Source organism: Mastigoproctus giganteus, chromosome 3 (genome assembly GCF_048544385.1).
Source record: "Mastigoproctus giganteus isolate SK-2022 chromosome 3, ASM4854438v1, whole genome shotgun sequence".
NCBI lineage: Eukaryota > Metazoa > Arthropoda > Arachnida > Uropygi > Thelyphonidae > Mastigoproctus > Mastigoproctus giganteus.
This window is the reverse complement of record NC_143577.1, coordinates 241,958,549-241,985,784: the sequence shown is the minus strand read 5'-3', so window position 1 is coordinate 241,985,784 and position 27,236 is coordinate 241,958,549. Positions and strand designations below refer to the sequence as shown.

Sequence of the window (27,236 nt, the reverse complement as noted above, 5' to 3'; positions counted from 1 at the left end):
AAATACGATGAAATTTATATACACGGCTATAACAAAAATCTATTACAATAGATGCTATGCTGTAGCAGGAATTAATCACATATTCTACTGACAAAATTACTCTGAAAATGGAAATATGTGATTAATAAAGACATAAGTACGTAAAATAAAGGCATTAAATTTAAGTACAACACAATGGAAAATGCATTATTTTTAATATAGTCAACTAGTTAACAGTACCTACACAGTGGCCTTGAGAACTAATTCAAGTGGATAAAGCATAACCAGAAGGTTGCACAAACCTACAAAAACTAATTAGACTTGTTTTCGGAGAAGATAAACATTAAGCTGTTTACAGATGGAACAACAGTCTCGCACTGGCAGCCAACTTGAAAAAATATTACTCCAGTTGTACAGGACAAACACAAATTAGTTTTAAAACTTCATATCTAAATTAAGTTATTAAAAAATAAGATAAAAAAGTTTGCCCCAACTGTTTGTTTATGTATAACTTCCTTCAAAGAAAAACTCAAAAAAGTTTTATTCAGATATTAAAAAAATTCTACACGAACATCCTGAACTACAGGTGACCCCCGCTTAATGCTGATCATTCGTTCCAGAAAAACAGAGCGCTAAGTGAGCGCCGCTTTCTCATAAGGTAACATGTGTATTTGTGAGTTGCAGTCGGTGCCATAGGACATTTCCTAATCAATAATAAACGGTAGTGAAAAGAAGCACAAATGTCGGTCAAAATATTATTTAAATATGTACAAATATTCAAATATTTGTACATATAAAATATTCTGCATTACATACGTATATATCATCATCATCAGCCATTTTCAATCCACTGCAGGATGAAGGCCTCTCCAGCAACTTTCCAGTTCCTTCTGTTTTGAGCACTGGCCATCCATTTACTACTCAAAAACTCATGAATTTCATCTATCCATCTCCGCCTTTGTCTTCCAAGTTTTCTTCTAGCTCCTCTTGGGTACCATTCTGTTATTTTCTTAGTCCATCTGTCATCATTATATTATACGTATATAATTATGTGGTAACTACTTACGCATCAAAAGTAAACTTAAAATTCCAATTAAAATAATGAATTTAATTGATTTAATTTAATTGATGAATTTAATCATGAAAATTGTGTGGATTTTGAGTTGAACTTTGGCCCTCTACCAAATAAACAAAAAGGGGTATTAATTTTAAATCCCCTGTAGCGTTACCACCCAACAATAAAGTCAACCGATTCTTCGCCGCTTTGAAACCAGGCATGTTTTTTCTTCTTTCAATATTAAACTTCTTTTGGGCATTCGTTTCCACAAAAGTCCTGCTTCATCTATGTTAAAAATGTGTTTAGAAGTATAACACATAATACCCCTCTTCAATAATTTTAACAAGTTCTTTTTTGAAAGTTTCGGCTCCTTGATCTGCACTAGCGACTTCTCCCTGGATTTTAAATCTATTCTACCAGCCCTTAGCAGTTTTAAATGGTTCCACATTTTTTTTTTTTTTTTTTTTTTAGGCGAGTTTTCTTCAGATCATCATATTGGCTAATCTCTTTTTCTCTCTCTCCCTCTCTCTTTTTTTTTTTTTTTTTTTTAAATATTTAACTTAACTGAATTCTGCATTGGAATATTATCTTCAATAAAATTAGTCTTTCCATTTCAATCCTAATAGCCGGCCTAGCCGGCTATTAGGATTGAAATGGAAAGTTTTTCCATTTGAAATTGCAAGTTTAACTAATAGCCGGCCTAGCCGGCTATTAGTTAAACTTGCAAGTCCTAGTTGCTTGCAGTGGAACAGCTATCTTTCCCGCTGTTAAAATTAATTCTTTATTCTTTTTATAATTGTTCTTACAGTTAAACTTGCAAGTCCTAAATTATGGCACACATCGGCTTGTCATTGACCGGAATCGATTCGCTTCAAAACGTCTAATTTAATTTTCAAATTCAGTCTTTTTCTTACATTTATAGTTTTCATACTGCACCCAGACGTTGTTGCTTTTTCATTCCTGTCGGTCATTATTAGCTCTTCGAAAATGTAACTGCGTTGGTTGCAATAATTACGATACAATGTTCAAGTAAACTGTCCGTTATGCACGATGTCTAATATTGTACTGAGTGATGACTAGACTTTGGATAAATGCATATAACGCAAATATTACAAGCAATATACTTGATCATTTTTTAAAATGTTGATTTCGGAACTACGTAACAAGTGACTGTACTGAAATTAAATTAGCGTGCGAGAAAATTTCACTGAGCGTGGGAAAATTTTGCAAATTGGTGTGGGAAATGTTTTAATGCTGTTTTGCTATTCATTTTCAAGCTATCGACTCCATCAAATGAAACGATTTTGTTAAATATGCCAAAAATGCAATCTGTAAAAGAGCGTTATAGTGATCTGTGACAGCGTTATAGTCAGATACGGGTTATAATATAAGAACAGCGTTATAGTCAGATACGGGTTATAATATAAGAACAGCATTATAGCGAATCAGCGTAAAGCGAACCGCGTTATAACGGGGGCCTGATGTATATAAAAAACCGATCTAATCAATAAAAGAACAAGATTATGTCAATATCCCAATACCAACAGTCCCAGTTGTTGCAACAATTGTCTTCAAGTCACTGATATTTGCCCCTGAAATTTGGTAATCTAGGTCTTTGCAGTAGTCAACGTTCACTGAATGTGGCAGTCAAGAGATAGAGAGAACCATCATATCTAATGTGCTGCCCTGGGATGGTTTGTTGATTGTTTAGGGGTTTTATGCCACACCAGCATCTGGGACTGCAGTGCACCAAGTAAAAAGAAAAAGGTGTAAAATATAAATATAAAATAATATATAATATAAAACAGATGTAACACATAAAACAATAAAGCATTCTAAATAAAATTAAATTAATAAGCTGTAAAAACTTGGATATATTGACACTAAAATCATCGTCCAATAAAATCTGAGTGTATAAGACTCAAACAGACAGGTAAAACAAAGATGGTATTCATTATTAAAAATGTACGTTCAATTAAAATGTGCTGAACTGTTGTTAAAATGGTGTTGCAATCTCTACACATAGGACAATCAACAGCCCTCAGCAGAAGAAATATTTCAGGTGACAATGTCTTTTTCAGAGCTAAGCAAGGACTACTTCCACCCAGCAAATTCCACACTGACGAGACTGTAATGCATAATTACAGGCTTAACTTGTTTAGCTTATTGGTGGTGGGCCCATGCCAAGATTCTTGCCATCATGTGTATAATTTGTTGTGGATTAGATGCTTGTAGTCTATATAGGGGACTAACAAGTGGATATGATTCTGTGACATTGCTGATTTGGCTGCAGCATCAGCCAACTCATTGCTTGTGATGGATTTGTGGCTAGAGATCCAGCAAAAGCAAATATCAAAGTTTAACTCTGAAAGTATAGCATTTGCTGTTCCCGACACAAAACTGGATGAGGAGAGCTTCTCATCTCTGATAAGGCCCATAATACATTTAAAGAGTCAGTATATAGCAAGATCTTTGGTACTAGTGTGATTTTTTCAATATCCAAACCAGTTCTACTGCATGCAACTCTGCAGTGTATATACTATATTCATATGGAATCTGATTATGGATAGTTCTGCTTGGGAAAACATAAGTTTATCTCACAAAGACTTCAGACTTTGAGCCATCCATATATACTGGCAAGAAGTTGGGGTATTCAGCTGGGTGTGCTATAAAGGGTTGCTGATATATATATATATATATATATATATATATATAGGGCTTTTTTTTGATAGTATGCAACGGTATGGTGTACTGGCACCTTTTTTAACAGCGTATGACATTTGCATGCAGTACATTTCGAAATATTCAGTAATTTTTTTTTCACATGGTTAACCATTATTCAAATACATACGCTTAAAGTTATTTAACTAAATTTGCATTTTTCACTGTCTATTGTTAAGGTATTATCTATATAAAACTTTATAACCATTTTTGGAATTTTAGATTACTCAGCCGGACCTCTGTTTAACGAACTTAAAATAGTTTGGGTTGAGCGAAAAAAAATTTCATATAACGAACAGATTAGGGAGACTCGGTACACACTGTTCACACTTCTGGCCTTCAGACAATTTAGGCAATTAGTGCTGCTGCACGAATTAAGAGAGCAAAAGGGATTATTCCACTTAGTGATACTCGTAAATCCTATCCGACCACCTGTCCCGCATACCAAGAACTTGCGCTGGTCAAGGGGTATTCCCGATGCGAACAATGGGCTCTGGTCAACCTTCTACTGTAAGCGCCCTCTTCGGGAATTAGGAGAGAGTGGTTTTCTTTGCAAATAATCAACTGTTGTTCTGCAGAAGTGCAAAATGTGTTTGCACTTCTGCAGAAGTGCAAAATTTGTTTCCGTAAATGTTTCTGTAAATTTTTCATATCTCTATTTACATAGTTACAGTATCTCAATGACTTCCACATTTTGGAGTTTCACAAAAAAAAAAAAAATTCAAATTTAAGAACTAGTTCAAAGAGCTAATGACAATATCGATGACAAGAAAAGAAAAATGAGGATAACGAAGGTATTAAACCTTCTAACCATGAAATGTTGAAATGTTGGCAGCTTCTGAAACTTCGTCATGTGAAGATGTTCCCGAGAATACAAAAGGTATGTTAAAACAAATGCAAAAAAATTTTAAATGATCGATGTATAGTAAATACAGTGTACAACAAAAGATAACCAAATATTTTGAAAAATAATTCTTAAGTGTACTAATATTGTGTGCATCATGTCGTATGAAAAAAAAAATCGTATCTTAATTTGTTATGTATTAATAAATTGTTTTGAAATGTTAGAAAATATATTTACCATCTTTTACTGTATTTCTGAATGTTGAATTATTTTTCATTGTGGAAAAGGTCATATTTCTTTATAACGAAATTTTTGTTTAACAAATTTTTGCAAGGAACAATTGACTTAGTTATATAGAGGTTCCGACTGTAGATTTACTTTATTGGAGATTATCTCACGTTCGCAGGTGTTCTGTTCATCTAAGAAGTACCACCCACTTCAGGAAACTCATGTACCTCCTTCTTGACTCTCCCCCCCTTTGGAAATGTCATTTCATAGGGGTTCCTATTGGTTCGCCACTAATGTTTCTGTGGCTTTTGTTATAATGTAAAAGTTTGTTCAACATAACTTTGTATTTGTGCATTTTCAATTCAGACGCAACAGTTTTATTTATTTGCCCGTGCGGTAATGAGCTTGTAAGTGAATTAGTATTAAAAAAAACTATCTTGAACCGTAAAGTACAAAATGAAAAGAATTACTAGTTTCTTCTCACCCTCCATAGTTAAGAAATTAAAAACAAGTGAAAATGCGAGTGAAGACCTAATTACAGAAACTGTGTAAAACACTGCTTTTTTTTCTGATGGTATCCACGTCCAACAGCAAGGGATGACTGACCAAGTTGCTGGACTGTTGATCAATAAAATGATTTCTGTGCGAAATATAATTGGCTAAATTATGAAAATAAGAGACTTGGCTGTGCATTATGTAAACAAATTGGAACTCTTGGAGTGGAAAAGAAGATGGGCATGAAGATTTCTAAGGAAAGGGCAAATAATGAAGTTACCTATTTTGGCGAAAGCAGACAGCAACAGCTATTGTCTTTAAGAAAGACAATTTTCGATCACAAGGAAACAGCAGGACATAAAGCTGCTATAAAACTGCTTGTGGAAGCTGAGAAAGGGCCCCTTGAAAATCTGTGTTTAAAGAGTTTATCGCACGAAAAATTAATAACAGCAAAAATTTTTCACACCGCATATAAGGTGGCCAAAGAAAATCAGTCTTTTCATAATTTTGAATCAGAATTGACCTACAGGAATTAAATGGGATTGGCATGGGTCATATTCTTCATTCAACAAACACTTGCATTAACATCTTGAACCACATTAGTGATGAAATGAGAAAAGATTTGGTTAATAAAATTGTTATGTCGAACAGTAAAATTTCACTGATAATTGACGAATCGACCACGGTGAGTAGGAAATCCGCTTTGATCATTTACGTTCGAACTTGTATATTTGACTGTGGAATGAGATTTCCCATAAATTTGTTTCTGGACTTGAACAAACTCGAAAGTGTCTCTGCTCGATTGTCTTGAGTCATACAGTATGACAGAAAACTATTTAAAAACTCACTTAGTTTGTGTCACATGTGATGGTGCAGCTGTTATGATGGGTATTAAAAGTGGTGTTACGAAACTAATGAAACAAAAATTCCCTTCTTTAATAGTGTGGCATTGCGCTAATCACCGATTAGAACTATCAGTTGGTGATACTGTGAAATCCATTGCAGGTATCGATAGATTTAAAGCATTTATTGATAAACTTTATGTCGTGTATAACGTGTCGCCAAAAAATGCCAGAGAATTGAAGGTATGTGCCAAATTGCTGGATATTGAACTATTAAAAATTGGCAGAATTTTAAGCACATGATGGGTGGCATCGAGCTTCCGGTCTGTTTCAGCTGTTTGGAATAACTATGAGGCATTAGTTAATCATTTTCAAGAAGCAAAGAATGACTCGATGCAGGACCAAAAAGAAAGATGTATATATGAAGGATTGAAGAAGAAAATTATGACTACAAACTTTGGTAGGGATTCAGTATCGGGTACAGTGTTCCAACTGCTAACGATACGGCCGTGATTGACGGGTGCTGACTCCACCCAGTATCATGTGATCTCCTTAACAGCTGACACCCACTGCATGCCAGCCAACCGTGTCGGCACGGAATTTTTCCTGATAGCAAAGAATGAGTACTGGCACCTATTTTTTTACAAAAAAAAGCACTGTATATAAAAATATGAAGATGCATCAACTTTCAGCTTGGTACTGAGAGTAAAATCACAAGAGAGAGAGAGAAGTTGCATATTCCAAGGAAGAAGGATCTGCCTGGCTGACATGAATATATTATTCAACATAAAGTTCATATCTTGAACTAGCTCTTGAATCCTGATACTAAAGGGATGACTGGCAATTCTATGCATATTATAGACACACCATGGCATATAAGTGGATGGTTTGGTTTTTGGTTTTTTTATGGCGCAAAAATGACTACGGTTATAATGCACCTTGTCACAATACACACGGATGGCCGGGCAGGGATTTTATTTTTATGTCATACTGTAATGACAATTGTCGATGTCGAGTATCAATGGCAGTTCACTGGCTTCCATATGACTTTGGACAGGCAAAGTATGAAATGCCCTAGTGGCAATCCCAATGGATCTTTAGTGGATTGGATTGAGCCAGAGAATGGAATTTCTAACAGAGGAAGAGATTTGTGAAACACAGTCAAGTCTGGACAAGTGCTCGATAAAGGCACATAATGTTCTGTCTGCTCCCCAATAACTGGAGGAGACAGCACTGAGCATGTTTAGACCTCTTGTGCGTTTTGCCCTGAGCTGACAGATATGGTGGAGGAAAGTAGTCGGCTTTTGATCAAAGACGAGTCTCAAAAATTAAAAAATCTTATTTATGTTTCCACAGGAATTGTAATTTGTCCAAGCTTGAGTTCAGGGTCAGGATGAAGATTATGCTTGCAGAAAAAGGTGCACACAAACTTTTTTTTTTTTGAGCAAAAAACTTAAAACCTATTGGCTAAAGTCCATGAACAAAAGTGGTCAACTGCTTTGCAGTTGTCATTCAATAACTCTCATGTTGCAGGGGTGACAAAAAAAATACTAAAATCAACTACATAAAGGGCACTATTTAGTGATGGAAGAAGCTATTCGGTATTAGAATTCACTTTGACTGAGAAAAGTATAACAGTGAGGATAGAGCCTTTGGAAACACCTTCCTCTTGGCAAAAAAAAAAAAAACTGTAATAAGCTAGATCTAACATGAACCTGGAAGAGTCATTTTGATAAAAAAAAATGTCTGATAAAAATAGTAAGACAACCTCTAAGACAAAACAAATAGAGGTCTCTTAAAACACCATACCTCCAACATGTGTCATAAGCCTTTTCTATGTCAAAGACAACTGATACCAAGTTAAGGAGTGTAAGGAAATCAGGCGACAACTCAGCGTTGTTATGGGCCTATCTGAGAGCTTGAAGGACAGGGTGGATGCCCTTGAAGGATTACAAGTGAGGGGCCCATCAAGCTCTCAGCTGCCCACACCAATGCCAGAGCTTGCACTTGGTCATCGCGCAACACAGCGGCAACCCCCAAGGCAGAATGCGCTGGTCCCAAAGGAACTAGTAGTTGTTGGTGACTCTATTGTCAGGGGAAACGGGAAACATGCTTTGTAAAAAGGATAGGTGGAACAGGACCAGGGTATGTCTGCCAGGGGCAAAGGTTGATGACGTTGTAGAGCGGATATCATCTATTAAGGGAACAAAACGTGATATAGTTGTACACGTTGGCACTAATGATATTAAGAGTAGGAGACCGGCGGAATTACTTAACAAGTACAGGTCACTGATGAAAAAAAGCCGTGAATTAGGGTTGAATTTGAAAGTGTCTGCAATTCTGCCCAGACACGATAGGAGGGAGTATATGATGAGAGCCCTGTCGATCAATTCGGCCCTGGAAAGATTGTGCAGGGCTCAAGGGGTAGAATTTTTTTCAGCCTGGTCTGTACTTGTTAACAGGAGAGACTGCTTCTACAGGGATGGGATACACTTAAATAGAAAAGGTGCAAGAATGTTTGCTGATGCTATCGAGGCAGTGTTAGGAGGGTCGGAAAACTGCTAGATTGGGGGGATACAAGGACTAATAGATTAACAGTAGCCACTGGCAGAGGAGAAAGTGATTCTTGCACTCCTTCTATTGGAATGAGCAGCAGCCTGGAAAATAAGATGCAGGATATTTCAGAAACTGCTGGGAATCATGGGGGTACAAGTGAATACATGGGTTGTGTTAGGGTGGCTAAGAGGAAGAGCAGGTGCATGTATACTTGCATGTACACCAATGCTAGGAGTTTAGTAAATAAATTTGATGAATTTGAGGTATTGCTCAAAACATCAAAGGCAGATATTGTTGGGATTTCAGAGACGTGGTGTCACACAGATATAAGGAATGCAGAACTGGAATTTGGGGAGTACAAGGTCTACAGAAAGGATAGACAGGATAGGAAGGGAGGAGGGGTTATGCTATTAGTTAAGAAACACATAAAATCCAAGGAAGTGAAGCCAGTCGACATCGCTAGACAGTGCAGTGTCGAGACAGTTTGGTGTGACATAAGCATTGGGAGATCAAAATTGAGAGTAGGAGTGTGCTATAGGCCTAATGACTCTGATGAGTATAATAAGAAACTGTACAGAGAAATAGAGTGGGCCAGTAAATCAGAAAGTCTTATAATGGAGGATTTTAATTTCCCAGATATTGACTGGAATTTAGGGGCTGGTCACTCACACACTAGCAAGGCTTTTGTGGATTTATTGGATGATTGTTTTCTACATCAGCATGTTCGGGAGGCAACTAGAGGGAGTAATACTCTTGATTTGATTATCAGTAGTGATTCTTCATGCATTAAGAATCTGCAGATAAAGAACCACTAGGTGGCAGTGATCACAGTGTTCTGAAGTGGGAGTTACTCCAAGAGGTAACTACCATTAGGGGTAAAGGGAAGGGGTATTGCTTTCGTAAAGGCGACTACGATGGACTGAGACACTATTTAAATTCTATACAGTGGGATCAACTGATGATGTTACCAACAGCAAATTCAAAATGGGAAGCATTCAAAGAACTTATCTTGGAAGCTACTAGGCTTTCCATACCAACTAAGAAATATTGTTCAAGGTTTAGGCCTAAATGGATGTCAGATGAACTAATGAGGCATATGGCAGAGAAGAAAAATACATGGGATACATACAAATTAACACGTGACACAGAAGCCTATGATAGATACAAGTTGATCTGTAACCAAGTTACAAAGGAGGTTAGGCAGGCGAAGGCAGATTACGAGAGATCCTTGGCAAGGGATGCGAAGAAAAACAGCAAAGAGTTCTTTACTTATGTAAACTCTAGAAGGAAGGGGATGAATCAGATTGGTCCACTTGATATCGATGGGTCAACTGTTGATGACCCTGCTCAGGTAGCTAACAAACTAAATGAATATTTTGCATCGACATTCACACATGAGGAGTTATTCAGCGAGGGGAATGCCAGAGGTGTATTCAACTCTAGCAGTAAGCTAGAGAATCTTGTAATAACTGAGAGTAAAGTGGAGGAGAAATTGTTGAAGATAAACACAAGAAAGGCACCTGGGGTGGATGGGATCTATCCAGTTATATTAAAGGAGGCAGCAAAGGAAGTAAGCAAACCCTTAGCCATAATTATGAGAGCTTCCTTGGACTCAGGGGAGGTACCCATGGACTGGAGATGTGCAAATGTGACCCCAATTCACAAGGGAGGATCAAAGGCTGACATAAGTAATTATAGACCTGTGAGTTTAACTTCTGTTCCTGGAAAATTAATGGAGGCACTGGTTAAAGAAGCACTGCAGGATCATCTACACAACACTTCAGTTATAGCTTGGACACAGCATGGTTTTGTTAAGGGGAAGTCTTGCCCGACCAATTTGATTGGATACTATGATGCAGTCACAAAAGAACTGGATGCAGGGAATAACTTTGATATTATATACTTGGATCTTAGAAAGGCTTTTGATACTGTTGCATATGGAAGACTGCTGCACAAATTGGAGCAGTGTGGCATTGGAGGCAAATTGCTGCTATGGATAAAGGGGTGGTTGAGGGGGAGAAGACAGAGAGTGGTAATTAATGGACACTGCTCATCGTGGACTAATGTTATTAGTGGAGTCCCTCAGGGTTCAGTATTGGGTCCTTTATTGTTTTCTGTATTTATAAATGATATTGATGATGGTATATCAAGCTTAATGTCCAAGTTTGCAGACGATACGAAGGTTGGCAGGGTTGTCAAGGACATTACTGACACTATGCTGCTGCAACAGGATCTGGAAAGGTTGAGCAGATGGGCTGAGAGGTGGCAAATGAAGTTTAATATTGACAAATGTAAGGTACTACACATGGGAAACAGCAACCCCAGAGCAACGTATCAACTCTGTGGTATTACACGGACAGTGGTAGAGAATGAAGGGACCTGGGGGTGGTTGTGCAGGCAGATATGAAGTTCTCTGAGCAGTGCAGACGGGCTGCAAGAGTAGCTCATGGTGTATTGTCAATGATATATAGGAATTTTTCTAGCAGGGATAAGGAGGTGATTATTCCCTTGTATAAGGCAATGGTCAGGCCACACTTAGAGTACTGTATACAGGCCTCATTTCAAGAAGTATGTAGAGCTGCTGGAACGAGTACAGAGAAGGGCAACAAGATTAGTGAATGAAACAAAGGGGTGCTCTTACGAAGAAAGGCTTAAGTTTTGCGAATTACAATGTCTGGAGACTAGGCAGCAGCGAGGTGATCTGATAGAGGTGTACAAAGCCTTGAATGGTTTGAGCATGCTCAATGCTGATGGGATTCTTCCTCTTGCTCAGAATAATCACCTGAGAGGGCATAAATTCAAATTGAGGAAAGACAGATGTAGGATAGATGTGGGAAATTTGCCTTTAGCCAGCGGGTGGTTGGTAGGTGGAACAGACTTCCATCTCTTGTCGTGGAAGTTGATAGCCTAAATAAGTTTAAGGCTCAGCTGGACAGGTATTTCGAACGAACAGATGGGTGAAGTGGAAGTGGTTATTTTTTATTTATTTATTTTACTTTATTTATTATTTTTTTTTTATTGGCTGATGCTGCATAAGCTTGCTTTCTTGCATCAAATGCCTCTACTAATGCTAATGCTAAAGTTTGCTCGCTTTGTGAATGCATCATGAATCTGTTTCAAATTGGGTCAAATGATCCAAAATGAACCAGTTTCAAATTGGGTCAAATGATCCAAAATGAACCAGTTTCTTTGGAAACCACACTGCATCTTGTTGAAATGGTCACTTGCTTCAAGGAAATATGTAAAACAAACACTAACCATTTTTTACTTACATAAGCAAATGGTCAGAGCAATAGGGTAGTTGGTGGTAGATGACTTTCATCAACCGGTGAAATACCACCACTTTGCTTATTGGAGGCTTGAAGTGGTGAAACCCATGTTTAGTCTCTAGAGCAGGGGTGGGCAACTTTTTTCGTCAGCGGGCCGAATGAAATTTTCGCATCATGATGCGGGCGGGAATAGATCGAACGATTTAATAAAAAAAAATCAGAACCTAAAAAATGTTATATTACTTGAATTACCAAATTATTAATGTATTTTTTAAAAAAATATCTGAATGTCCAATTATCATTGAAAATGCGGCATTCGGCATCAATTTTTCTTTTTTTTTTAATTGGCTCATTTTATGGGCTATAAATTATATTAAATTAAAAATTGTAATAATTAGAAAAGGCATAAAACATAAAATATCTCGCACCAATATTATTTTTTTCAATAAGAAGTCAAACCCAAAGGAACTTCGTTCGATCGATGCTACAATAATAATTAGGAAATAACTCTTTGACGCTGAGTAGAATCACTTGGTTACTGTTGTACTGGCCGCGATTCCCGATTGAACCCAATTAAGCCGAACGTTTACAGCGAGTGTAGTCAGGTATGGATTTTCTATATTTATGCATTTACCGAGGAGGCCGGATTCAACATTGTCGCAGGCCGGCTGTTGCCCACCCCTGCTCTAGAGCAAAGTTTCCGGCTTTTCATTAAAAAAAAAAAAAAAATTGTTGGGAATTTTGGGGTCCTTTTCTGACTTTGGGAATGTAAGGATGATTGCCCTAAGCCAAGAATTTAAAAACTGCTCCTCCAAAAATTAAGTTATAGAGATATAGCAACTGTTCTAGAGAATGAGATGGTATTTATCATTTCATACTGAATATCATCTGGTTCTGCAGTGGTGGTTAATTCCACTTGAGTGTATGGCAAGTTATAAGGTTCACCACTGCTTGAAAAAAAATTTATTTAGTGTCTGGCTATTAGCTTGCTTCTTGAGAGCCAGGAACTCTAAAGGGTATGAAGTTCCATAAGGGAATCTAGCAAATGCCTCTCCTAGAGTACTAGCAATAGCAGTTGGGTCTGCTACTATGGTGGATATTATATCCATTGGGCTCCATCTAATATTGATGAAGGAAGCAACATGTATTTACCCTTCATTTTCTGCTGAATTTTATTCCGGGCGACTCTGGCACTAATTGTCTGATTACTGAGGATGCAAACTGTACTCAGCATGCTTTTTGGCATGGACACGTTTAAAGGCTACAAGATGTTTGGTGGTGTGATAATGTTGAAATTTTTCCCCATGCCCAATTTTGAGCCTTCCTTGCTCCTTTACATTCTTGGTTCCACCATGTGACATCATGGCTTTGGAGAGTGTGGAAATTATGAGGATGTTTTTGGAATTACAATTGCCACTGCATGAATGAATAATACACTCTGTGACATAATTCACTGGATCATCAATTGAATCCTGATGGATTTCAACACGATTAAATTTAATAAGATGCATGAATGTACTCCAATCTGCTCGATCAAATTTCCAGTGTGGGATTCTAGATGGATGGCAAGGTTTTCTGCCCACTATGGTGGATCTTATAAAGAATCCTTATGGAAGTGATCACTTCTATAAGGATTCTGTTCCACCTCCCAGAAAAGCAGAGGAAGTAGGGAAGGGGAGCAGATAGAGAGACTGATGGCAGAGAATGTATGGGTAGGCATGTGGAAATAGGTATTGATTCCCACATTGAATAAGATATGGTTATTATTGTTGAGCATACAATCAATAATATGACCTAGTTCTTTAATTTCTACACTACCCCACAGAGTATCATGTCCATTGAAGTCTCAAAGAAGTTGCAAGAGCAACTGCAAAATAAGCTCACTGAGATCTGCTTGGGTGATGTTTGTCATATGAGTAAAATATATAACACAGATTGTGAGGAAGGAAGAACAGGGATGGCCCAGTCCATGGAGGGCTGGGCCATCCCTGTTCCTGTCTTTACAGATGATAGTAAAGGTCTGCAGAATGAGATAATATATTTTTTTGTTTAGATATGTTTTCTACAAACAGAAGCAAACAAGTTCATGTTTATTCAGGAGCAACTAGACATTCTTCATATTTCAGCAGAATTCATGACAATTCCATTGTAGGAATTTAACCATTGTTATTTGGGTTTAGTGTATAATTAGCTGGTTTCCGAAGTGAAGAGAATTTTGATTTGCCCATTTTGATTTTAAATTTACTTTTAAGAAATCGAGGGCACCCAGTATCCACATCTTCCTCAGGAATACAGATCCAAAATAGGATCATCCACACTTTCCATTTCTTCTTTTTTTTTTTTTACCTTCACTGCATCCTCTATACCACAAATAACAGCTTTGGCCTTAGTGGGAGGCGGGGGGGGAGGCTTGTCTTTAGATGCTACTACTCTGTTTGGTATTGAGATGGGAGTAACTACCAATTTTTCTTCACGTGTTTTCGTCAATAAGTAGCAAGCATGTGGAGTAAAAGATTCCTGTAGTGGGACTGAAATACCTGTTTGTGTTGATATAGACTGCTCGAGAAAAACCACTTGAGAGTAAAATTTCCCATTATTTATTAGTGCAACCTGTTTCTCTGCCTCCATATATGGGATATTTCGCTGTTTTGATTTCCTGGATTTGTTTCTCATTTTTCCACCATTGGCATGTCCTTGAATAATCAGGATATTCACCACTACAGTTTTATGCATCCTGATTTTGGAGCACAGCACTCTTTGGTGTCATGTTCCTTTCCCCCCACACTGGGCACAAGCAGGAGAACCATGACATGCTATCTGAAAGTGGACATATTTTTTGGTATCTAAAACACCATATCAGACTGGGGAGGTAGAGTCTTACGGAGCAGTTGACAATATCCTGAACTTGGAGGTGGGAAGTTTAGGCATATTAAATGTAAGGATAAGAATGCTAATTCCAGATAGCATTCTTAATCTTACCTGCCTGGTCTCTCTGTTCAGTGTATATCTCCTTTTCAGATGTTTCAAGAAGAAACTATCATGATCTAAGCTGCATGATGTATTCAGTATTACTTTAACACGTCAACTATGCTGCAAATTTGTGTCAAAACAAACCACAAAAGTTGTGCCTTAATGCAAATATGAATCCATTCAATTGCAGTCAATAAATAAGCACTGTAAAAGGAAAGGCACATGAAATGAACAACTGCTCAATATCGGCACACTGATTGAACCATGGGCTATTTGCATTATGGCTGGATATTGATTAGCATCAATTGCACTGTCTAGAGGCCACCACAAAAGCTGTACGCTTGGATCACAGTTTCATATATTTTTTGCTTATGAAGTTATTTTATCTAATTCACTATTTTCCATAAGAAGAAAAGGTAAAATTTTTTGAAGATTATGCTTGCCGAATTTTACATCTTTAGTTTGTGAAAAATAAAACATCATCCTTTGTGTGTGCCCACTGATAAAATTTTGTGAAAACAGGATCATAAAATTGTACCCTAAAACGTTGTTATAATGGATCCAAAGCCTGGGACACCAGGAGCAAAAAGAAATAGGGATGGGTAGTATGTTGAAGCAGATGACATCTTTATAATAAGTGGAGAAGAGTCATCTATTATGACTCTTCCATTTCATTTCCATTTCTTTCTTCCATTTACTAAAAAGCAGTGCCTACTTGTTTCAGTGCCCCAGAGAAATAATCCAATTGAAGAATGATATCAAATCAAAATCTAGAAAAAATATGTACATTAAAGGCACATAGAGAGGACTCTCGCAAATAAAAGAGGCAGCACATGTTAACTGGAATGCCTCTTGGAAGAGCAATTCAAAATGTTGTACTGAGGAAGTTTATACTAAAAGGTCACCCAAAATAAGTTGTTTTACTGACTCAGATTGGGTGACTGTGCCAGCCCTTTAAGACCTTTCTGAACAACGAAGGGTGACATTTTACCTCCTTTTCTCTGTAGATAGAAGGAAGCCCACTCAAACACTAGCAAGTTATGCATATGTAAGTGCACATGTAAATTGGTCACTGATGACAGAGACAGCAAACACAAATAAAGGACATTCTTATCAAAACTACAGAACTGCAATGGACTTGGACAGGACACATAGCTCAAGGACATGATGATAGATGAACTAAGAAAATAACAGAATGGTACACAAGAGGAGCTAAAATAAAACCTAGAAGACAACGGAGATGAACAGATAAAATTCACGAGTTCGTGGGTAGTAAAATGGATGGCCATTGCACAAAACAGAATTAACTGGAAAGTTGCTGGAGAGGCCTTCATCCTACAGTGGATTGAAATGGCTGATGATGATGATGATGATGAAGTGGGATGAGAGTTATCTAGATATTATACCGATTCATCCAGGTATTGACCCTGTCCCAGGACCAAAGGGAAGAAGACCTATTGGAGTATAATTTACCTTAGTAACCAGACTTGCCAGCTGATTGACCATGAATGAGCCAACAGGAATTACTGCCTTGGCTGAAGCAGCATATTACGGCTGGGCTCCTCAAGCATGACACAAATGGGCCAATGCTGGCACTCCCATCCTGGCCAAAGCAGGGACGGAAACAGTGTATTAAGGCTGGGCCCCTCAACTAGCAGGCCATACCTTTCCAACGTCTATGGTTGCAATGCATGGAAAACACACTGGATTCTAGTGATGACAATCTAGAACCAATAACTTGAACAGAGAGACAGGCAGAGTTCTCACCAGAAGCATCTGGAGTCCAGCTTCCCTACTTGAGATTTTGTTGGGCTGCTTCATACTGTCTGTCAATTATTGTCTTCATTTTCTCTCCTCACATCTTTGGCTTTGTTGTATGCCATTAGTGAAGGGCAGGTGTGAGCAGTGGATCTCAGTGATGCTAATCTGTGGAACCAGCTGCATCACTGGGAGGTTCCCTCACCATATAGAAGTGCTCACATCGAGGGGCTGTCTTAAGAAGTGGTGGCCAATTAACTGAGCATACATCTGAGAATTAGTGTAGCTGTACCCCAATGTGTTAAGACCCAGGCTGCAGTTCTTCAAGTTGTGGGTATCTGACGAATTCATAGTCCAATTTACAAAGAATGGGTCAATCACTTAGTTATGAAACAGACTACACCACAAATTTCTGGAATGTTTAGCATGCATTCCCTTATTATGGAGGAATTTTTTGATCCCAACTTCTCAAACTGTTTCTATTCATCTTCACATACAAAAAGAAAGATAGCTTTGTCTGAAAAAACCTTGAGATGGGGGGAGGGGTGGAAGAAACTTCATCTATAAATTTTTCCAGGTTTATTACGCTGCACAACATGTAAATTGGCCCATGAACACACGAGAAAGAGTTTGATCTCACTGTCTAGAAAAACAATTTTTGACACACTGAATAGAATTTAAAAGTGGTGTGACAAACCTTGAGCTGCAACACAATAATCAGAAAAAATGGTATTGCTAATTAGATACTCCAGTGAAAAGAAACAATATACAAGAAAGAACTGCAATTATGACCATCAATTGTCATTAGTATTAAAACTGGTATTATTAAAACACATTTTATATCACAAGAAAGGTAGCATGCCAACTCGTCTCAAGAGAACATATGAGCATACAAAAAAAAAAAAAAATCTGTCCTTAATACACTACACAGAAGTTCACAAAAAAAAAAACACTGCCCATCAGTTACAACTGCAAATAGTACACAAGTGCTACATTCACTAATGTCCGATACCAAAGAAAATTTTGACATAAACATGCTTGATCCAATGAAGAATAGCAAAAATTTTCTCATCTTGCTAGTGCACTATGGCCTGATGGTAAAAAAAAAAAAAAGCATCAAAAATTTCCAAAGATCCATTCAAGTAATAATCAGATGCTGAATGCCAGCACTACTTACAGATGTTTTGCTTTAGACCCAGAAATGTCATTGGTTGATTGTTGTATACCACTGATGCCAAAACAGTGCCATTATCAAAAGTTGGCAGATGTCAGACTGAAAAATATGGTTGTCACTTATTCTTAAAAAAATGAGTTTGTAGATTGCTTTCCCACAAAAGCAAATATGCTGTAGACAATCATTCTGCACAGGCTACCTGCTCTATCTGACATTCTTGAAGAACAAGTATATGTTTAGTTAGTAACAGAATAATTTCATTCTACATAATGGTACATGTTTATGGGCCACACTAGAAATATGTTACGTTATAGTATATGATGATTACCAAAGAAGAGATTGTTGTACTTGATTTGAACAATAGTTCAAGGATGTATAGTTCAAGTAAATGAACCACTAGGTGGCAGTGATCACAGTGTGCTGAAGTGGGATTTACTCAAAGAGGTAACTACCATTAGGGGTAAAGGGAAGGGTTATTGCTTCCGTAAAGGCGACTACGATGGACTGAGACAGTATTTAAATTCTATACAGTGGTACCAACAGCAAATTCAAAATGGGAAGCATTCAAAGAACTTATCTTGGAAGCTACTAGGCTTTACATACCAACTAAGAAATATTGTTCAAGGTTTAGGCCAAAATGGATGTCAGATGAACTAATGAGGCATATGGCAGAGAAGAAAAATGCATGGGATACATACAAATTAACACATGACACAGAAGCCTATGATAGATACAAGTTGATATGCAACCAAGTTACAAAGGAGGTTAGGCAGGCGAAGGCAGATTACGAGAAATCCTTGGCAAGGGATGCAAAGAAAAACAGCAAAGAGTTCTTTACTTATGTAAACTCTAGAAGGAAGGGGATGAATCAGATTGGTCCACTTGATATTGATGGGTCAAGTGTTGATGATCCTGCTCAGGTAGCTAACAAACTAAATGAATATTTTGCATCGACATTCACACATGAGGAGTTATTCAGCGAGGGGAATGCCAGAGGTGTATTCAACTCTAGCAGTAAGCTACAGAATCTTGAAATAACTGGGAGTAAAGTGGAGGAGAAACTGTTGAAGATAAACACAAGAAAGGCACCTGGGGTGGATGGGATCTATCCAGTTATATTAAAGGAGGCAGCAAAGGAAGTAAGCAAACCCTTAGCCATAATTATGAGAGCTTCCTTGGACTCAGGGGAGGTACCCATAGACTGGAAATGTGCAAATGTGACCCCAATTCACAAAGGAGGATCAAAGGCTGACACAAGTAATTATAGACCTGTGAGCTTAACTTCTGTTCCAGGAAAATTAATGGAGGCACTGGTTAAAGAAGCACTGCAGGATCATTTAGACAAGACTTCAGTTATAGCTCAGACACAGCATGGTTTTGTTAAGGGGAAGTCTTGCCTGACCAACTTGATTGGATACTATGATGCAGTCACAAAAGAACTGGATGCAGGGAATAACTTTGATATTATATACTTGGATCTTAGAAAGGCTTTTGATACTGTTGCACATGGAAGACTGCTACACAAATTGGAGCAGTGTGACATTGGAGGCAAATTGCTGCTATGGATAAAGGGGTGGTTGAGGGGGAGAAGACAGAGAGTGGTAATCAATGGACACTGCTCATCGTGGACTGATGTTATTAGTGGAGTCCCTCAGGGCTCAGTGTTGGGTCCATTATTGTTTTCTGTATTTATAAATGATATTGATGATGGTATATCGGGCTTAATGTCCAAGTTTGCAGACGATACAAAGGTTGGCAGGGTTGTCAAGGACACTACTGACACTATGCTGCTGCAACAGGATCTGGAAAGGTTGAGCAGATGGGCTGAGAGGTGGCAAATGAAGTTTAATATTGACAAATGTAAAGTACTACACATGGGAAACAGCAACCCCAGAGCAACGTATCAACTATGTGGTACTACACTGACAGTGGTAGAGAATGAAAGGGACTTGGGGGTGGTTGTGCAGGCAGATATGAAGTTCTCTGAGCAGTGTAGACGGGCTGCAAGAGTAGCTCATGGAGTATTGTCAATGATATACAGGAATTTTTCCAGCAGGGATAAGGAGGTGATTATTCCATTGTATAAGGCGATGGTCAGGCCACACCTAGAGTACTGTATACAGGTCTGGAGGCCTCATTTCAAGAAGGATGTAGAGCTGCTGGAACGAGTACAGAGAAGGGCAACAAGATTAGTGAATGGAACAAAGGGGTGCTCTTACGAAGAAAGGCTTAAGTTTTGCAAATTACAGTGTCTGGAGACGAGGCACCAGCGAGGTGATCTGATAGAGGTGTATAAAGCCTTGAATGGTTTAAGCATGCTCAATGCTGATGGGATTCTTCCTCTAGCTCAGAAAAATCACCTGAGAGGGCATAAATTCAAATTGAGGAAAGACAGATGTAGGATAGACGTGCGGAAATTTGCCTTTAGCCAGCGGGTGGTTGGTTGGTGGAACAGACTTCCATCCCTTGTGGTGGAGGTTGATAGCCTAAATAAGTTTAAAGCTCAGCTGGACAGGTATTTTGAACGAACAAAGGGGTGAAGTGGAAGTGGTTTTTTTTTTTTTTTTTTTTGGCTGATGCTGCATAAGCTTGCTTTCTTGCATCAAATGCCTCTACTAATGCTAATGTAATTTTGAAAGAAAGGGTAAGTAGAGTGAAAAGGTATGATAAATTTTCTTTCTTCTTTTGAGTGTAATTAACTATATATAAATCAATTTTATGACTTTGGCTACTTTCCTAAAGAGTAGTATAAAATACTGGTTGATTATTTTTAAAAATTTCATCATATACAGCAGACTCTCGATTTTCCGGGATAGATGGTAAAAAAATATTCCAGGATAATCGATTTCCAGGTTAATTCAAAAATACAGTAAGTCTCTGACATATGTAAAAAATATGTTCCAGGACTTCTTACGTAAGTCGAGATTTGCATAACTCGAGAATGACTAATAAAATATTGCTACTATAGTCTTGATATGCCAAAATCTGAGGATAATATGTGGTTTTTTTTGTAAAAAACCACATAATATCCTCAGAAGAATGAAGAAAAATAGTTATATATTTTTAATTAGTTCAATTAAAAACTTTATCTAGGAACAGAGGTGAAGTAGCCAGAGTGGCACATAAGAAAAGAAAACATAAAGGAATAAAAAACGCATGTTATTCAACTGTAAAAACTGATTTGTATTTCGCAGCCTTGGTTATTATTATAGTTGACCTTCATTGGTGCTGACCGCTTCTCGTATTTTGTCTTTCTCTTTTTTTGTGTTCACTGTTGCCACAGACAAATCTGAATTCTGCACGATGCTTGTTAATGTTTGGGCATTTTTATACATCCTTTTTATTTTAATTTTCTGATCCAACTCGATCACTTTCCTTTTCTTGATAGATTTACTAGTACCGCTGTCACTTATTCTCTTAGTCGGCACCATGATAACAGTCAAAATTAAATTTTCTGAAAAGCACTTCACTGGCTTAAGGGCTCACTATTATCACCCCACGCGAGCTCACATTTTACTAAAGCACATTTCTGGGGGTCACTGCCATAAAACAATAAAAACAATTTGCACTTTCTGGGTTATTGGGCTTTTCTATTAATGCAATCTATTATAAATGGGTAGTAAACTCGATCTTATTGCATTTGCGATAATACCGATAGCTGGAATTCTGTGGATTTTTACGTTATTATGGTGAAATGTGTCTCCCCTTCACTGAAATTTTCAGTCATATAAAAAAAAATATAAACAACGTAACATAAGTTCGAAGCTGCATAAGTCGGGGACTTACTGTATCGAAAAATGTTCAGCAACCTACATAAAAAGTATGGCGATAGATAAAAAACTTATCACGCACTACTTGCGTGTCCAATACGATACTTCTGTTTATTTTTTACAATGTTGCGTATGGTTTGGTCGCCAACATTATAACGGTTCTTTAGAGATTTAACAGATGCACCATTTTCAAACTTTTGAATAATTTCAAGTTTTTGTTTAAATGAAAGCACAACTCTTGCATTTGCTCATCATTTTCATGATTTCTAAACAAAAAATACTATAAAAAAAAAAATTCTGACATCCCTGACATAAATAACGAAACAAAATTTGTCCTTTTGCAGTGCGAAGGAACACAACAATCAACGCGCTAAAACAAACTAAACATTTGGTCTCTCTTCTTTTTTTTTTTGAGCGGTGGATGTGAAGACAGCAGGGGTTGCAAGATAATCTGGTTGATTTTTTTTTTTAAATTTGGAATCTTGAAGTGTCCCGGTTAATCTGATCCTGGTAAATCGAGAGTCTGCTGTAATTTCAAAAAACACGAATAAAATATTACTTTAGTTACTTACAATGTTTTCCAGGAAAAATTGGCCTATTAGACACCATTTCTGCCAGAATACAGCCCACAGACCAGATATCAACTGTTTCAGTTAAGGCAGCAAAAGCAATTCTTAATTTTCTACTACAGTTTTCTTAAAAAATGCAGTTGTAATTACATATGCACATAATCAGCTCACCTTTTTAATTGACAATTACATATATAATATGAAGGCTGTTCAATACAAAATGATCATAATTTTTTTTTCACAGCCCACCTCTATAAATCATCCATATTTTGATGGTCTCCTTTTCAAAGTAGCCCATTTGATGAAATGCAATTACTACATTTCTGCCATTCGTCAAAAACATGGTAAAAGCCATTTTACCTTTGGGGGGGGGGAGCAGGTTGCAAGGTCAGGACAGATGAGGAACACATTTCATATTAATGCTGGCTAAGCACTCAATGAGAATGAGCAATGTGAGGTCTCATATTGTCATGATGTAGCATCCACCTGCATTCAGTTGTGGTTGTTTGCAATGAATAGTAATCGCACAACGGTGTGCAGTACAGTTCTGTAGTAAGGTCCTGTAATAGTAGTATGACGTGGTACAACATACTGGTAAACCATTCCTTAAATGACACAAAAAAAGATGACCATAACCTTTCTGCAGAAGCCACAACTTCTGCTTTTTTCGGTGTTGGCAATGATGTAGACTTTCAAACAGAGCTTTGTTGCTTATTCTCTGGGTTGATGAAGCGATGTCTCATCTGCCCTTATCACCTTGTGCAGAACCTCACCATCTCCAGTAACATTCCATTACAGCTCTGACAAACCTCCATGTAAATGTGCTGTTGCTCAGGTGTGAGTAGTCTTTGAACCATCCGGTGTGCACAGATAAGTGTCATATGCAAATTATCATGGAGAATACTGTGCATGCTTCCTATTGATATTCTCAACATCTCTGCTAGTTGCCTTACTGTCATATGACGATCTTCTATCACAATTACAGTAGTTTTTATGGTTTCTGTAGTGACAGCAGTGGTTGGAGCTCCAGAACTGTTGATTTTTTTGACTGAATCATGTCCATCTTTAAACATTCTAAACCACTTGCAAATTGTGCTATACGGAAGTGTAGATTCACCATAAGCCTCTTTTAATATTTCATATGCTTCAAATGATATTCTCTTGAGATGGAAACACAATTTGAGAGCAGCATACTGCTCCTTGCATGTCATGTCCACTGTTACATAGACAAAACTGAACAGGCATAAACTTGACCAACCACCAAGGTCACATTGTGCACACGAGTCAACTGCACAGTTGCTATGCAAAGCAGCTTGGTTTGGTCTTATATTCCACGGCTCAGCTAGAAATAGCAAGCAGTACAGTTGTTCATGAAAATTATAATCATTCTTTATTGAACAGCCCTAGTATATAGTATCACATTACAATCCTATAAAATTTCCAAGACCTAGACATTAAGAATATGATTAAAAATTCTGATACCACCAAACCAAATCAAAACTACTGTATGGTAAAATTTTTTGTATGGATATTTAACATATTGAAAAGACCAGCACAGAAATAAAAAAATAATGCAGATTGTAAGTATTTGGCATAAAAGTTAATTGATTTGAGATATAATGATGTAGATGATACAGTATTGAATACATGAATAATATATTATAAAAGGGGGATAAGTGACAGAGAACCAACTGCTACATAGTAGTTTGGAGCTCACACTAAGAAACACTGCAGACATATACAGAATACAGACAGTTCTGAATACTTGTATATCATAGTATACAAATACTACATATAAATATATACAAATACTATACACAAAAACACATTATTATGTGTTTATAAACAAACAAAAAAAACCTACTGTAAACAGTAGTTTATCAGTAAAAAAATAAACACAATAAACATTCTGAAACAAATGCACATATGTAGTGTACAATAGATAACAGGCTGAAGTACTAGATTAGAGAATCAGTATAAACTACTCTACCAAAAGTATTTAAAACCCTGTCATGTATAGAAAAACATGAGTTGTAATGAACAAATTAGTAAGATGTAGGCCAACCTTTGGCCCCAGTGACAGCATCAATCTATCAGGGAACACTTTCAATTGGCAGAACGACGTATATACATTCCTCCTTCATGCAGCTTTAAAAGTAGGACATACTAGCCATGTCATGAGCTGAAATCTCCAGTTCATCTCTAAAGTGTTTGATTAGATTCAGATCTGAGCTGCCCAGATGAGTTCTTAGACTTCTTTTTTCTCAAACCAGGTTATTCTCACTATATGGGATGAGGCATCATTGTGATGGAACATGGAGGGCCCATTTCCACAGAATTGTAAAAGTGTGGGCACCATGAAATTGTCTAAGATGATGGTATATGATTCAGAATTGGTGGTTTTTGGCACTACAATCAACAACCTAAGTCCACACCACAATTTGTTTCTTCCAAATTTCACTGTGGGTACAAGGGTCACCTAGGGCCTTTTACCACTGTTCAAGAACAATGGGTTAGACACAACTGCAATGAAAGCCATGATGTGCAGATCTCCACAGACTGACATACAGATATTTCTATAGCAGTATTTCTGGAGCTCCAATACATTTTCCAACGACACTGCTCAGTTTGCTTTTCAACTTTCTTCAGGGATTTGAGATTCCTATCCATAATTTTTTTGACTTATTTGACTGCAAGCCTATCTTTTCACTACATTATCTAAAACTGACTTTGCAAGGTTCAAATATGCAGGTTTCACACACAATATCACACACAACTGCTGATATAGCATCTAATAATTAAGCCTCTTTGATATAATCTTGTGGGTACTGATGTCATGCTACTTCCAGCATCCATGACTATATATCATACAGTATTACTATTTTGTGTTAGTCTGTTGTGATATGATATGCTATGGCTGTGAAATCTCAATGGGCAATTATGAATGTTTTAATGCCTTTCTCTCCATAATTTAAATTCATAGGTTTGCATATGTTTTTTGCTTGAAAAATATCCTAAACGTTTCTCTACAATTACAATCACTTTATTTCCATGCCAAACATGTTTGTTATTTCGAATTTTCTTACCTGCATATTATATCATTCAACTCATGCAATAGCAATAAATAACTATTATTAAGCTTATAAATACTCAATTTTAATCAATTTTTGACAAAAAAAATGTATAATTAATAATATCAAAATGATTACTTTTAATACATTAAAATCTGTTTATATATATAAAAGGATACTTGACTTTGTGTATCCCTTACTATTAAGCATTATTTCAGGAGCTCTGTACCACCTTGTTGCTACATATTCTGTAAGAAAACCTGTATGATCATGATCTGGATCAGCAACTCGTGCTAAACCGAAGTCACATATCTAAATCAGAAAATAACAAGTTTGGTTAAAATTATTCTACAATAAACATAAAATGCCACAAGTACTCTGGGGATAGACCAAATGATGGAAACAGTGGACCAGTATGATGCTGGAATACAAAAACTTTGCACACACACTGTTCAGAACATTGCTTCTCTTTTATTCCAAATAGACTGCTAAATCCTAGCACAAGTGGTGATCATAAATAACAGTCTCTTCTCCAAAGTATCCAAAAAAATCCAATATAACCAAATTGCTTTGGTTATATTGGGTTTTTCCCCCCTTTCCCATAGACTATAAAGGCCATAGCACACTAGTTGATATGGTGCAGCATATTTCAGAGATGTTACAAAGTACAGCATTTAAGCAATTCCTATTAATCTGATTTGTAATTTACTGGATTGGTTAGGTGGCTGGTTATGCTTAATTTCCTCAGAGGATGCAATATAAATTAATTTCTTTTATAAAGGCAAACACATCGATTAAATTATCTCTATCAATTAAGAGGTGTGATATGATAATGGTTTTATGTGTTCTGTCAAAGTTTTTAAGGGTTTTTTTTTTTTATTGCACTTGTCTTTTGTACAGAACAATTTATTTAATATATGTTAAACTGATCAGATTGTATCACATTCATGGATTTGCAATTGTAGAGATACTTCTTGCAGTTTCTTCTCAAGTTCATTGAACCACCACTTCTGGTATGCAAACAGCACGAATAGGTGATTAACTTGGAAAAGACAATTTCCATCTGGAAAGAATGGTACAAAACTGGGTGATCAGTCAATAAGAAAAAGTTAAAATCATAGAGATATCAGACAATATATTAGTTCCCAATACCAAGCCATGTATACGTTTTTAATGAGATTAAAACTTGCAACCTCTAAGACCAGCACAAACAAAACACCTAATCTATCTGTATCTGGCTACTAATAATTACCGTCAGATGTTTGCACACAACTGCCTTCATTACTACTGGTCCTCTTGAATATCACATCATTATCCCAGACAGTTTTTTACAATCTTAAATGCTCAAGTTTTGCCCAAAAGGCAGTTGTTAGCTTGTAGTTATTAAACCTATAAATAAAGAACCATTAAGTATACAGGACTACAATGGTTTTGATGTCTGGCTAATTATATGTTTCCTAGCGTAATCTGTGTATGTGGTGCTCAAACAAGCCCAAAAGAATGCTCATATTGATACAAAACTTATTTAGCTCATCAGTTATCCATTCATGGTCATCAGTGTTGCCAAAGCTATTCTGCAATGGACCAATATGGCTCAGTGCCTTCTACTGTTCACATATCATATGTTATTTATTATTGCATATCTGATATAAGACCCATTGTAGATGGATTTGACCTACCTACACCTTCTACACCAGTAACTCTCAATACAATTTCATAATCAGATTCTGAATTCAATGCATATGGAAATAGTGATTTTTTCAGCATAAAATTGTATGTGAACCACAGCAGTTAATATAAAACAAGCTAAATAATTTGGAGAGTCTTCCAAACTATTCTACAATGATCTCAGTATTAAGATTCCAAGCTAAAAGCCTATCTCCCCAGACATAATTTTCTTGGTACACTGTGAGAAAGAGCTTAATCCACACTT

The 27,236-nt window shown here is 37.0% G+C and overlaps 1 protein-coding gene across 1 annotated transcript in view; it reads right to left on the bottom strand.

Annotated features, from left to right (window-relative positions):
- rl (Mitogen-activated protein kinase rl) overlaps nt 1–27,236 on the bottom strand; it is a 142,264-nt gene that overhangs the window by 28,492 nt on the left and 86,536 nt on the right. The window contains exons 5-6 of the mRNA XM_090370973.1: nt 25,483–25,615; nt 22,236–22,307 (exon numbers count right to left, since the gene is read on the bottom strand). Of these exons, the coding sequence (XP_090227099.1) occupies nt 22,236–22,307; nt 25,483–25,615 (205 nt within the window). The remainder of the gene's footprint in view (nt 1–22,235; nt 22,308–25,482; nt 25,616–27,236) is intronic.